General features: G+C 39.2%; 1 protein-coding gene across 9 annotated transcripts in view; it reads right to left on the bottom strand.

The window, feature by feature from the left end:
* The window catches only part of LOC136886379 (homeobox protein cut), a 473,229-nt gene that overhangs the window by 45,486 nt on the left and 412,790 nt on the right, over positions 1-14,953 (bottom strand). For 7 of the 9 annotated variants that reach the window (XM_067159126.2, XM_067159128.2, XM_067159131.2 and 4 more), the window contains one exon: positions 12,020-13,513. The exons of 1 other annotated variant lie outside the window; for it this stretch is intronic. In XM_067159126.2, coding sequence (XP_067015227.2) covers positions 12,020-13,513 — 1,494 coding nt within the window. The remainder of the gene's footprint in view (positions 1-12,019; positions 13,514-14,953) is intronic. One more of the 9 variants, XM_067159132.2, reaches the window with a different exon arrangement.

The following is a 14,953-nucleotide window of genomic DNA, read 5'->3' as shown; positions in this document are numbered from 1 at the left end:
TAATCAAACGTGGTTAAATCCGGATTCTTCTTCTTATTATTATTATTGTTGTTGTTTCGTTATGCCCATTCACAGAACGCGTTGAAACTTGTTCATTGGCTTGATGACTTGACCTTCGCCTTCCTATTCTTGCAAAATCTCTTGATGAGCTCACTGTGTTACCTCTTCCGTTCTTCTGACCACTTTGTACCAGTTCTGCTACTAGTTTTGACCACATATGTGTGTTTATTTACTGAGGTCCTGAAGACTGCTTTTTTTCATGTCTTCCCCGATATTCAGTTCCTTCAGGTCTCCTCTTGTTTCTTCCAGCCAATTTATTCTCCTGTTTTGGGAATTAATTACACTGAATAATCTTCTCGTGAGTCTATTATTATCCATCCTAAAAATGTGTCGAAAAAATGTCAAACGTCTCCTCCGCACAGTACTGATGAAGCTATCTGTGTAACTATAAAGGTCTGAAGTTCGCCTTTCGATCCTAATTCCATTTTCTTGTATGGGGCCGAAAATTTTTCTTGTTTTTCAATATGTACAATTTTCGAATAACCTCAGGTGGCAGCGCGCCGACCTCTCACCGCTGGATACCGTGGTTCAAATCACGGTCACTCCATGTGAGATTTGTGCTGGACAAAGCGGAGGCGAGACAGGTTTTTTCCGGGTACTCCGGTTTTCCCTGTCATCTTTCATTCCAGCAACACTCTCCATTAACATCTCATTTCATCTGTCAGTCCTTTATCAGTGCCCCAGAGGAGTGTGACAGGCTTCGGCAGCCGGCACATTTCACATTTTCCTATCCTCGCCGCTAGATGGCAGCTTCATTCATTCCATTCCTGACCCGGTCGAATGACCGGAAACAGGCTGCGGATTTTCATTTATAGAGCTTCCGGTAGAATAACTGCTTTGTAATGTTTCAATTTGGCATTACGTGACATTACTCGTTTATTGTAGTGATCCCATTTCACGTCATTATTATTATTATTATTATTATTATTATTATTCTCAGAAAATTAAGGAATGTTGCCATAAGACCTATCTGTGTCGGTGCGACGTCAAGCAACTTGCAAAAAAAAAAAAAAAAAAAAAAAAAAAAAATTAAGGAAATTTGGAAACGAAGAAAGTTAAATGCAAAGAAAAGTAACCAAAGTTGATTTATCGTGCCCTAAAAAGGATTATTAGAATAATAATAATAATAATACCAGGCGAGTTGGCCGTGCGTTTAGGAGCGCGTAGCTGTGAGCTCGCATCCGGGAGATAGTGGGTTCGAACGTCACTGTCGGCAGCCTTGAAGATAGTTTTCCGTGGTTCCCCATTTTCACACCAGGCAAATGCTGGGGCTGTACCTTAGTCAAGGCTACGGCCGCTTCCTTCCCATTCCTTGCCCTTTCCTATCCCATCGTCGTCATAAGACCTATCTGTGTCGGTGCGACGTAAAGCAACTAGCACAATTATTATTATTATTATTATTATTATTATTATTATTATTATTATTATATACATGATCTAGAATGTATTTAATTTCCTCACAGTTGATCAGCCTTACAATGACGCATTTTTCTTCCGATTTACCTTTATCTTTCCTGAGGGTGGAGTCAAAGGATGTATTATCTGCACCCGATGCATGCCGTAAGAGGCTACTAAGAGGGGAACAACCAAAGAATCTGTACTCTCTCTCTCTCTCTCTCTCGTCTTCAAAGCCCCGTGTAGCAGAGAATATGCTCGAGTGCGAATTTTTTTTTTTTTGAAGTACGATACTGTAATTATTCTAAAGATTTACTTGAGCATTGCAATAATAAATACTTCTGATGAAGCACTCCCCAGTGAAGTTCCGATGCTATTTCTTGACACAGCAATAAGAACAAAGGAGTAATGAACAGCCACGGTCGGAGGAACATTAACGCATGAAATGTTTTCCCCGTGAGTTATGAGTCGTTTGTTTAGCTGCAGTAGTAGTCGTCCGCTGATCACAATGTCCAGGGTTTTAATCGCCCGAACAAGAATCTATCCATTTCTTCTTGTCAAGCTTCTCCTGTGGTCTGAACGAAACTATGGCAGCACCATTGGAAACAAGTACAAATAATATTGATCTGAACAGGGCCATTTTAAGGTAACAATGAAAGCGGGACCTACATTCTCTTAATTCTAAATCAGTACCCAACAATCCTTATCTAATTTGATGCAAATGAAGAATGATATGTGGAAAAAATCGGTTATTTGAAAAACCACACGTGCCCATTTTCGGGCAAAAAAGAAACCAAATTTCCCTTTGCGAAAATAAAATGATCATAAATATGTTTTTCGGTCATAGCTATCCATCAACGGCTGCTAATTTCAGATGGTAACCAGTCATAAGACAAAGCCTGCACGGTTGCTAGGTAACAATACTTTACACCACAGCCTGCACGGTTGCTAGGTAACAATACCTTAATCACACTCTGCACGGTTGCTAGGTAACAATATTTTACACCACAGTCTGCACGGTTGCTAGGTAACAATACTTTACACCACAGTCTGCACGGTTGCTAGGTAACAATACCTTACATCACAGTCTTCACGGTTTGCTATTGTTACATTTCCGTCACATTTTGTCGCGTTACATTAGCCTACACAAATTGACCCCCAGCCATAAAACATATTTATGTCAATAGGTTTAGTGTTACAATTATATGTATTCCAATTTTTCAGAGAGCATGTCCACCTCATTATAACGGTTTTCCTGGAACCTTGAAAATTTTCTCCTGTCCTACCGTTAATAGGCAGGACGTTTCTGAGGAACTTGAATAACAGGCATGACAATACATTCTCTTGGTGTTATTGTTTTATAAGGGAGGATGTCCCTGAGTAACTGTAATAAGTGATATTAAGACGGACAATGTTGGAAAGTGTTTTGAATGTTGACTTTAATGTTATTGTATGAAGGGAAACTTAATTGCATATTTAAACGTGATACTGTTTTTAAATGTTTGTAAGCACTAAATAACCTCATTTTGTTATGTTTCTTGACAGCAAGAATTTATTTACTTGAGAAATCACACATGTCCCGCAACTTTCAGTCCCCATATCACTCTCTTTTGAAAACTTATTTTTTCAAAAATGATCAGAATTATTATAAAAGATGCGATAAATAATTGGTTTAACTAGACACAAATTCCAAACATTAGAAGCTGTCGGCTTTCTTTTCCCCACTTTTCTCAAAACTGAAAATGAAATAGCGTATGGCTTTTAATACCAGGAGTGTCCGGTACGCCAGATGCAGGTTTTTGATTTGACTCCCGTAGGTGACCTGCGCGTCGTGATGAGGATGACATGATGTTGAAGACGACACATACACTCAGCCCATGTGCCAGCGAAATTAACCAATTATGGTTACAACTCCCGATCCTGTCGGGAATTGAACTCGGGACCCCTGTGACCAAAGGCCAGCACGCTAACCATTTAGCCATGGAGCCGGACGTCTCAAAACTAGATACTATTGGACATGTGTGCTTTTTCAAATAATCAGTTCAGTTAGAATTGCGTTTAAGAGATTAATGACCGAGCTCGGTAGCTGCAGTCGCTTAAATGTGACCATTATCCATTATTCGGAAGATAGTGGGTTCGAACCCCACTGTCGACAGCCCTGAAGATGGTTTCCTGTGGTTTCTCATTTTCACACCAGGCAAATGCTGGGACTGTACCTTACATAAAGCCACGGCGCTTCCTTCCCTCTCCTAGCCCTTCCTTGTCCCTTCGCAAGGCATGTCTGTGTCGGTGCGACGTAAAGCAAATAGAAAACAAAAGTAAGCCAAGAATAACGGCCGAGAGGATTCGTCGAGCTGACCACGCACCACCTCATCGGGCTGAGTTGCGGTCGCTACATAGGCCAAAGACCTTTCGGACCCCGTAGCGCCAGGATATTTTTTTAAATTACTTAACTTAATATTCAACAGTACATGAATGTTTGTAAGGAAATGGATTACATGAACATAATAACGGCGACATAAGAAAAACCAAATCATTGACAGTCTTATAGGAAGTTGATTAACTTGCTAACGGCGTAATGGCGTAGGAATGGAGAATGCTTGTTATTCATTTTCCAGTTCAAGACAATGCCATTTGAAACTTATCCTCTTTGAAACGATCTTCACCTGTTTTCGACAGTAAAGATTAATGATATTTACCGGAAGACAAACTACTTATGCAGTCCGCTTCAAAGAAATCTTTCCACTCGAAATTAATCGCCACGATTTTTAAATACAATCATGCTTATTTATTATGAGCGAGACACTCACGTCATCAGAAACGACTCCGGAATGATTCCAAAGAGTAAAATAAGAAAAAAACATATTAGTTTTTATATATCGAGAATGGGCAATTTAAATATAGTGTGACAACGGAAAACATGTTCCCTGTATATCATGATGTCGGCGCTGAAGGTGAGAGATTCATTGCAAGTTCGTTTGACCCAAGGAGGCCTTGGAATGGCGCCAATGACTTCCCAAACAAGAGGGGTTAGGCCTTCTCCCTAAATAACGCACACTCACACACGTATACACGCACACACACTTAAAGGAAAATGGTTCTGGTTTTGACCCGTGATCAAGTTGACTCAGACATTTATTTTTTATCTCCGGTGGAATCAACTTTTTTTCTTTTCGTCTCTTCGCGACTTCTCTGACACGGGTATTTGTTTATATAAAGTAAATTTGTCAAGGTCGCTCCTTGAAATATGTGTTCATTCGCGTTGCAGAATACCATAAATAAATAACTGATACATTAATACCGAAATAATGGACAATAATTAGTGACAGAAGAAATGCGTTGCATAGAAATCCCCCTGAGGGTGGGAGCGGTAGAATGACACCCACGGCAAGCGACTAAAAGGGGCCCCAGGGGCTTTGAACTTTGGAGCATGGGTTGCGGCCATTAGCTGAGTACTGGAATTACTTCCACTTACTTGTGCCAGGCTCTTCACTTCCATCCATCCTCTCCGACCTCCCTTGGTCAACTCTTGTTGTTTCCCGACTCCCATGGTATTAGAGCATTCGAGGCGTAAGGATTATTTTATTTTCACGCCCTTCATGGCCCTCATCTTTCTTTGGCCGATACCTTCATTTTCGAAGTGTCGAATCCCTTCCATTTTTCTCTCTGGTAGACTGGATATATATATCATAAACAACGGAGAGCAATTGATGGCACATTCCCAGCATTTGCTTGGTGTAAATACGGCAAACCATCTTTAGGGATGCCGACAGTGGGTTTCGAACCCATAGCCAACTCGCCCGCTGATTTTCGCGTTTGTCCCAATACACACCAAGCTACCAGCCACTAAAGAAACAGGCTATATTGCTCCATATGCGGTTGACGTCAGCAAGGACTTCCTACCGTAAAACCGGGTCAAATTCATATGTGCTACGCAGTTTGCGCTCGCAGCCAGACCAGGCTGTTGGAAAATAGGCAGAAGAAGAAGAAGAAGAAGAATTTCTGGATATGAAACTAACTGAAATTATTTTGAAACTTTTACGAGTTTCTATACAAGTGGTGATGTCATTTCGACTGTCTGTGTGTCAATTTCGATGTTTCGTTTTGCTCTACCAGATGACAGGAAGGCGCTCCATTGGTTTGCTGATTTTAAATTAATTTTGTTGGGTGAACACCGAATATGCCACCAGAGAATCTTTTATTCACGTCGACATTGAACAAAACGAGATAATTGAATGGACTTTTTTCTGCCCTCCGAAAATCCGTTTGCATTTGTCAGGCTTGAACCCGCGATCTTAAGATCTGGAGGCCGACACTCTATCGCTGATCTTCAGAGGGAGATTGTTGGCTTTTCGTCCTACCAATTCGTTTTACGGTTTGCGGAGGCGCCGAGATGCCGCAAATTTTGTCCCGCTGGTGTAAATCTGCCGACACGAGGCTGACGTATTTCACCATAGTGATGGGATAATAGAATACAAAACACTCGCTTATTCGATTGTATTTCTTATTCGATTATTTTTCGATTATTCATTCGAATGAATGAGGCAATTGAATAGTGAATGTTTTCGAAATAATCGTAAGAAAAGTGATGTTATTAAGACAGTTAATTCATTCATTTAGTTTCAACATTTGGAGATACGATTGAAAAAAAAAAGCGCAATTCTATTTGTTATAAAAGTTCATCTATTCGCTTATCTCAATCGATTATCCATCCGACACACTTCAACCGAAAAATTGATTCATGGCGCATCCGAATATTCTATGTGATACGACTGAATGATATTGTAAACTCATTCGATTCTTTTATTCGGTTATTTATTCGATTATTTAAATAATCGGATGGAGGTTATTCGATTATTAAAAGTATTCGATTATCCCATCACTATTTCAGCACCTTCAAATACCACTGGACTGGGCTGGGATCGAATCCACCATCTTGGTTAATAAATATTTTATGTTCAAAATAGTAAGGTATAAAGTTGGAGACATTTTAAGAAAATGCTTCGAACTAACTTATACGAAAACCCTTCAAGAATTCATATTGTAAGAGGCTGTGGAAAACAAGTGATTGCGTATAGACGAAACAAAAAGAAAACGCTCCCAAGTTTTGGCGGGCGAGAGAGAGACAGAGAGAAAGCATAAAGAACCTCGACGGCTGTTTTCCAAAGAGGAAGAACAAGAAAGAGATAACCTTAAGTTAATGACAAACGATTAAAGTTCATTAGGTCTTGTAGAAACTTTTTCTAATAATTATTTTATTATAAATATGATGATAAAATTTCCTTCTTGGCGAATAGTTCATCACAAGGGAAAGATAATTACAAAATACATGTTCTTTGCTTGATCACACAAACAGCTGCGCAAACCATAATCAACAGCGGAGGAGGAAAAAAACCCAGTTTTGTTCGCTTCCTTCTTTGTAAGTAGAATGTGTGTTTTAAATAGACCTCCCATAAAATTAATAACAATAAACAATAAAAACAAAATCTTATTGTTCAAGAGCTTTTGTTACAAACTTTGTTCGTTTACACATTCACTCGCGATGATTTATGAGATAAATCAGTCCATTATCTCCTCAACATCTTCAATGCTAAAATATGACTCCTTTTTCTTAATAGTAATCTTGATGCTTCCTTAGCTTTCAATAAATTGACCTGAACTAACCTCTTTCTAGGTTACAATCATCTGTTTCTACGGGAAAGAATTGGTATGAGATTTACTTTTTCGGATACTGTAGATAAATCTAACGTCCACCCTTCGAGTGATACGAATCTGAACATTTTATTTGGGGATAAACAGAATAATATACAGTACGTATATTGGGGGTTTATGAAGACGAAACCGGTTAATCGACTCCCAAGCGATCGCCAATTAACGTTCGTTATAGGCGATAGTCGCACAAATCTTTTTGTTTTTTGTTAGAAATGTCACATCTGTAAGTTTTCGGCTGCATACTTGCATGGTTAATTAGCAAATTAAAGTTAAAACTTCGAAAAACGTAAGTAAGTTAAGTATCCTACTGTATTTGCAATACAGTATTTTGTGCAGTGGGACTGAGATTCCCTACATGTTTCTTCTAATGTTTACACATTATGTCAGCGTAATACAAAATAATAAGTGAGGAAAGAAATAGCAAAAAATGCAAATTGATCAATAATGTCGCACACAGTCTTCGCTAATTGTTGTGTGACATCCATTTCCTTCGTGATGCTAACGTTTATTTCCCTATTTTGTAATTGCCATGTGTGACTTTCTTCAGTATTAAAACACTTTCCGTTTCTTTTGCTACATCTTCACAGCAATGCTTGCATTGAAAATTTAACAGACAGATTGATTTGACATCTACAGTCTACTGAAAACAAGAGTTTGAAAATAAGCTTTACATTGTTGTCAGAAATCCCCAACTAAATCACTCAGTCACTACTGATCTGCATTTAGAGCAGTCGCTTAAGTGGCAGATCCCTATCCGTTGTTTTCCTACCCTTTTCTTAAATGTTGCAAAGAGATTGGAAATGTATTAAATATCTCCCTTGGTAAGTTATTCCAGTCCATAACTCCCCTTCCTATAAACGAATATTTGCCCCAATTGTCCTCTTGAATTCCAACTTTATCTTCATATTGTGATCTTTCCTACTTTTAAAGACACCTCTCAGACTTATTCGTCTACTAATGTCATTCCACGCCATCTCTCCACTGATAGCTCAGAACATACCACTTCGTCGAGCAGCTCGTCTCTTTTCTCCCAAGTCTTCCCAGCCCAAACTTTGCAACATTTTTGTAACACTACTCTTTTGTCGCAATCACCCCGAAAAATCGAGCTGCTTTTCTTTGGATTTTTTCCAGTTCTTGAATCAAGTAATCTTGGTGAGGATCCCATACACTGGAACCATACTGGGCGTTATAGTCGATGCATTTCTCCGATATCCAATACGCCGTTAAAAGCGCTGTCGCAACAACCGGGTTCGACTGTATGTTGTATGCTCTGACCAACATACGTCGATCGCTAAGCGTTTTGTGAGCGAGCAATAATGAAACAGCGAGCGAGCTATTTGCGCTGTACAGATCGCATTCGGGACCCCGCAGCTCTGAAGATGGTTTTCCGCGGTTTCCCCATTTTCACACCAGGCGAATGCTGGGGTTGTGCCTTAATTAAGGCCACGGCCGCTACCTTCACACTCCTAGTCCTTTCTCATCCCATCGTCACCATAAGACCTATCTGTCTCGGTATGACGTAAACCAAATTGGAAAAAAATGTAACATTAATTAATTAATTAATTGCTGTATTTAGTGACGTAAGAAATAAGTTCTTTTCAAAAACGTATAACGCTTATTTTCTTGTAGAGTAGGGGCGTGATTATTCCTTTCTTATGATAAAAGAGACATGTTGTTGCCTAATTTGTAACGCTTTAGCAGAAATACCTTAAAAGGAGAATAATTTATAACTCGACATCAACGCTCTCCACAACAAACGGACACTAGTACTTTCCACACAGAAGTGAGGTTAGAAAGCACATGTTGAAAATCAGTACGATCTTCTCCACGGATAATGCACCTCTTGGGAATTGGTTAATCTTCTTCTGTGTGATATTTTCTTAAAAGTCCTGATATAAGCTTAAGAATTTCGTAAATAGGCTTCAGGAGAGAAGTATAATATTGCTACAAATTGCAGTGAAATTCTGCATTTTTGTTTGGGATCAATATATTTTTGTTAGTCAGAATTTTCATACTATCGTCTGCATTTGGAAAATTGCTGGAGACTGGCCTTCTAAGCCTTAGGGGCGCGCAGCTGTCATCTTGCATCCGGGTTACAGTGGGCTCGAAAGCCTGCTAGACGAGATGAAACCAGTTCTGTATTTAAATGTAATTCTTATCTTTAAAATATTTTGTAATTTTTAGATCCCAATCAGTATTTTGAATTACTGAAAAATGCATGAATCAATCTATTTTGGTATTGTATATTGACATTTTTGTCCTCGTGTCACAGAGAATGGGGTGGGGGATTAAGTTAAGTAGCTCGTGGTTGGTCTTAATGGGAAAAGGTTGATCACATCATAAAAACAAGTTTGCCAGACGTCATACAGTATATACCTGACTATAAAATTCCGTACGACTACATTTAAATTATGGCTTGAAGTCACCCGTATGATAAGTTTTTTGTTTCAAACAACTGAGTTATAAATTCCTAAAGTTTAGCTCCTGCAGTATTCATTTAATATTAGAATAATATTCCCAACATACAAGCCATGCATATGTGCAAGGAAACTTCCTCACATACAGTTTTTTGTTTGGTTTTATAAAATTTAAGAGGCTTTCATAATATTTATAACTTGAAGCTTATTATTTAATGATAAATTTTAAGCAGTATGTGTGGAAGTTTCCAAGACCCTGAGAGAAACCTTAACAAACAACTGCTGTAGTAAAGAGTGTACAGATACTTCTAAAACACACATCAGTTGCAATAAATATAGGTGCATCGGAATACAAGGCGGATAATCATTCTGAAATGGCATTAATTTCCATTGTTTTTAAAGTAAAATTAAGAAAATTTAGGGGAAAATGTCTATTTTTGAAAGCTAAGAATTTGTTTAGGTGACAAAATACGAGTACCAACAAACATATAATAGTATAATTTTTTGTTATCTTTCTAATTTTAATATCCATCGACTGTGACTGTGATTTTCTATGCTAATGTCAAAGTTATGAGCTTAATAAAGTTTTCAACTTTGAAGAAGAACTGTCGAAAAATGTAATTAAGAATACGTATTTTAGAAAATGTTGATCTAGATCAGCGATTCCCAACCGGGGTTTCGCGAAAACGCATTAAAATTTTTTAAGAATGACTAAACTGTTGTCTTTCTGTAGTGGAAGCTCATAGCGACTGAGATGTGTTTGCCTGTCAAAGTTGTGGCCGAGAATAAAATAATTGTGCTTCACGAAACAAATCCAAATATTACATCGTCTGTCGGTGTCAACTAGGGTTGCCACGGGACTTCCCGTATTTGAAGGTCTCAAGTACTGTCCCGTTTTAACAGCATATGAGGCCATTTTCCCCATATTTAAACAACTCACTTCTGACATTTACAGTAGCTTTTAATGAAGCAATACTTGAGCTTGAAAAAGACTTACCATTGTTGAAACTTATGATAGAATGAATGTCGAAATTGAGATCCGAGTTAATTTGTAGGAAAGATTATAATTTTTAGGCGGGAAAATTAAGTCATTAATAGATCAACTCCTTCCAAAACTTCAGAATGAATGAACTGAAATCTAACTAAAAGAGCTTCTACAATACTGCTCTAAATTATATTTAAATATTGTATGACTTTAATGATGTTAATATTTTTAAGAAACTAGAGGATTTAAACTTGAAAGATGTTACATTTTCTGGTTTTGAAAACATTTTTAATTATTTGAACTTTACTGAAATTTGTTCAGCTTTTAACTTGGATAACTTTTATGAAGAATTTTCTTCCCGCAACATTGAATTACGTGCTTCTGGAGCCAGATAAACCCTATACTAATACTGATAGTGATCAGAGATGTAATGTGAACTCAAAATGGGTGAACTTTTTTTTCTGAAGTTAATTTAGATGCTGTTCCAAATATACTAATGTTGGTATCTTATGTTCGAAGTACGCCTAGTTCGAACGCATATGATGAAAGAGATTTCAGTTCTTTAAAGAAAACTGAATATGAAAAATATAGATGTTCAGCTGCCATGATAAAGTCAGAAATTCAAGTCTCACTTAATTTTGATCATAGTTGTCAGAAATTTCTTGACTTAATTAAGAGAGATTCAGCATTACAGAAAAAAGGTTACAATAGAATAAAAATACAGACTCCGCACTGTTTATGTGGAAAATGAAATTGCAAAATACTGTAAGACAGTCTGTGCCTACAATGTAATTCTCGAACAGTACGTGAAAATTAATCGAAAATTCAATTTTGATTTTGGTCTTCTTTAATTAGAGTAATGCAGTAAAAGTGTATTTTGAATGACTATTTAAATATGGTGCCACTGCCACTTAGGTTTACGAAAGTATCTTTTTTTAAATCTTTAGGTACACTTTGCGTACCATAAGAACTAGAACAAACAAATTCAGTATACTTCTTTAATATTGCCTAAAAGTTACAAGGAACACTTACAAAACTATATTTTAAAATTAAAATTCAAAGAGGTATTTCTTATTAAAAGTACATGATGTTTCAGGTTAAAGGAAATTACAAAGTATTTTCAAGACGGTATGGACAAAAATGTCACAAAATTATTTCTGTGATTATTAAGAGGAAAATCCTTATATATCAATACCTTTAATTTGTCTACTGCCAGACATGATTTTAAATTTTCAGAAAGAGATATGACAACAACTACACGTTTAGACCTTAAAATATATTATGTATTTTATTGTGTTGTATGAGTTCAGCATCACAGCATTGAAACCTTGCACTAATCTTATTAGTGCAATGTAGCTATTTCTATAAAACAACACGTGAGAAATCCGCCTTATATTCGGATCAGAAAAGAATTAAGATCAGAGTAATAAATTGATTTTGGGAAGCTTACCTTTCTTTGGAATGAGTGACTTGAGTAGGAGGATGGAGTTCTCGTCACACGCCCATGCATGCATCTTCCTGTAGCTGTCCCGCCCTTTCTCAGTCAGTTTATCCCACGGCTTTGGTTTCGACAACAATTCCGACACTGTTCCTTGGGACAGCCCCAACACGTATTTGGCAAACAACCTTTGTCCAATATTATTAATTGATAACAGTTCTCTAACCCTTCTGGAGATATGCAAAGTGTCCAAATTTTGAGCTGAATACTTGTCGATGTTATAACGTAGCATTTCTTGGAGCCGCGCTTCCATAGGGTCGCCCTTCGGAATCAGTGATTCACCAAGACGCCCGACCATCACACCAGGATCATCGGAGAAACGGAATGGACTTCGCGGATCGTCAAACCGAAACGGACTCTTCATACTATCATCACTACGGAAATAAGTGAGTCCAACGGGGCCTGGCGTGCTTGACGGTGGGAGGATGATATTGTTATTGTTCATAATCGGACTGTTAACACTTAAATTGTTAGTATTGTTACTAGCACTACTGTTACCACTTTGCAATAAACTAGTGTTGTTATTCATATGTTGCGAATTATTGTTGTTATTACTAGCACAAACACTCGGATCTTCGGGAGGTGTTTTTGGATTCCCATTCATTAGATGATGGTGGTGATGCTGTTGTTGTTGTTGCTGCTGCTGCTGCTGCACGAGGTTTTGCTCAGACGGAACTAAAGTGCTAGTGGTTGTAGTCGTTGAAGATGCTAACGGAGAAGATATTGCGGGGGTTGTATTTACTAAGGATAGCGATGTCGCGGGCGGTGTCGATGACGACGACGTATTGAAGGAAGAACATGACGGTGGAGTGTGATTGGGCGACAGTGGGGTGGATGGACATCCTTCCAGTTTCACCTCAGCGTTCTCCATGTTGATCACAGGGGAGATTGTTGACGAGTTGAGGAGTCCTGGCGCTGGCGTCGTTGTCGTCGTCGCTGTAGTCGTAACATCTGTAGGGGAGTGAACACTTAGCGCTGGATGTTGCTGTTGTTGTGGTGGTGGAGGTGGTGGTAGTGGTGGTTGTTGTTGAGGTGGTTGGGAAGAGGAAGTTGTTGAAGATGAAGACGTAGTAGAAGCAGAAGATGCGGGAGGGATAGAATGACCTTGACTAAGAATGGTTCGTTCAAGAGATCGTCTCCAGTTGGCCACAATCTCTTCGCCAAGGAAAGAACCGAAGGTCTCCACGTTCTGAAGTGGAGGAGGGAATAACATGGCTGGAGGGGGAGGAGGTGGGACGGAGGACGCTGATGGAGGTGGAGGAGGCGGTGGAGGAGGAGGTGGAGGTGGTGGAACGATAGAAGATGAAGAATGCTCCAGAGGCGGAGGTAAAGGTGGAGGAGGAGGAGGTTGTGAAGAGGGTGGTAGAGGAAGCGGAGGAGGAAGTGATTCCACGAGATGATGTGACGTATTGGAAGAAGAAGTCACAGAAGAACTACCCGGGCCGCCTGCAAGTAAGAGAGTGGACAAAGAGAGATAGAGAGAGAGAAGTAAACACACTACTACACACTACTTTATAAGGCTGTGAAACGAGGTTGTAACAAATAGAGCCACGAATTTACAAAAATCCCTCAATTTAGTCTAAAATAATGAGCAACTGAACTAAATTTCATAATTTTTATTATAGAATTTTCTTAAGGAAACCATGGAAGTAATTTCATTCTTAACAGGTGATGTCCACCCAATCAACACTGACCAAAGCCACCCAATTATAAGGATTGTTCAATTGAAACAGACCTGGCGACACTGCAAATAACGGACGAGGTGGTCACGAGGTGGCAGCACAGCAGAGCGTGCGCAGTCTGAGATTGTAGAGGAAAAAGTTCAAGCAATATTCGTATTTAACGGTTACATCGTGACATGATTCAATTCTTGTGTAAAACAAAGTAGGGTAGAAACATATATCAGGCGGCGCTCGAGTGCCATACTTATAAATGCCCCTCATGCAGAAATGGTGAATGGGATGTCTACTAACTGATTCCCACAGAGGCACTACTACTAGCAGGCAGGTTACGTCAGAATATAAAGAGATAATAACCGGACGGTCGCTCGCAGCATGTTCTTCAGTGCTACCCGTTTAATGCAACCTCTTGCATTAGTAAACCTCGTTTACGACCGCATAGTACTAGGCTGGTGTATGGTACAGCAGCACTACATTCGCTGTCTGCATATCGGAATGGCAATGTTCAGCAATGACGAACACACAGGCATAATTTTAATCTATCGAGAATCTGGTCGGAGTGCCTTTGTGGCTCAGACGGCAGCGCGTCGGCCTCTCACCGCTGGGTTCCGTGGTTCAAATCCCGGTCATCCCATGTGAGATTTGTGCTGGAAAAAGCGGAGGCGGGATAAGTTTTTCTCTGGTTACTCCGGTTTTCCCTGTCATCTTTCATTCCAGCAACACTCTCCAATGTCGTTTCATTTCATTTGTCAGTCATTAATCATTGCCCCAGAGGAGTGCGACAGGTTTCGGCAGCCGGCACAATTACTATCCTTGCTGCAAGATGGGGGCTTCATTCATTCATTAATTCCATCCCTTACCCGGTTGTAGGTTTTCAGAATCTGGTCGGAATGCAGCCGAAGCTCGCCGACGGTATGCACAGGTGGTGGTGGTGGTGGTGGTGGTGGTGGTGGTGGGGGAATTACCTGTAGACTCTCTCAACTATCATCAGTATACTGTCGCTTAGATATAGTGCACGTAGAGTGTAAGCGTCCAGACTCTCGCCTGTGTTTCAATTGAATAACCCATATACTTTCACTTCATTAAAATACTAGAAGTGTTTTTCTATATTACACATCCCAGGGAATAACACGACAAGTCAAAAAATTAAAGTTGTCAGGGGAAGCATTTTTTAAAGTAATACGAAATCACCGATTTACCAAATGCT

Source organism: Anabrus simplex, chromosome X (assembly GCF_040414725.1).
Source record: "Anabrus simplex isolate iqAnaSimp1 chromosome X, ASM4041472v1, whole genome shotgun sequence".
NCBI lineage: Eukaryota > Metazoa > Arthropoda > Insecta > Orthoptera > Tettigoniidae > Anabrus > Anabrus simplex.
Note: the sequence above shows the minus strand (reverse complement) of the source record. Positions and strands in the feature narration are given on the sequence as shown.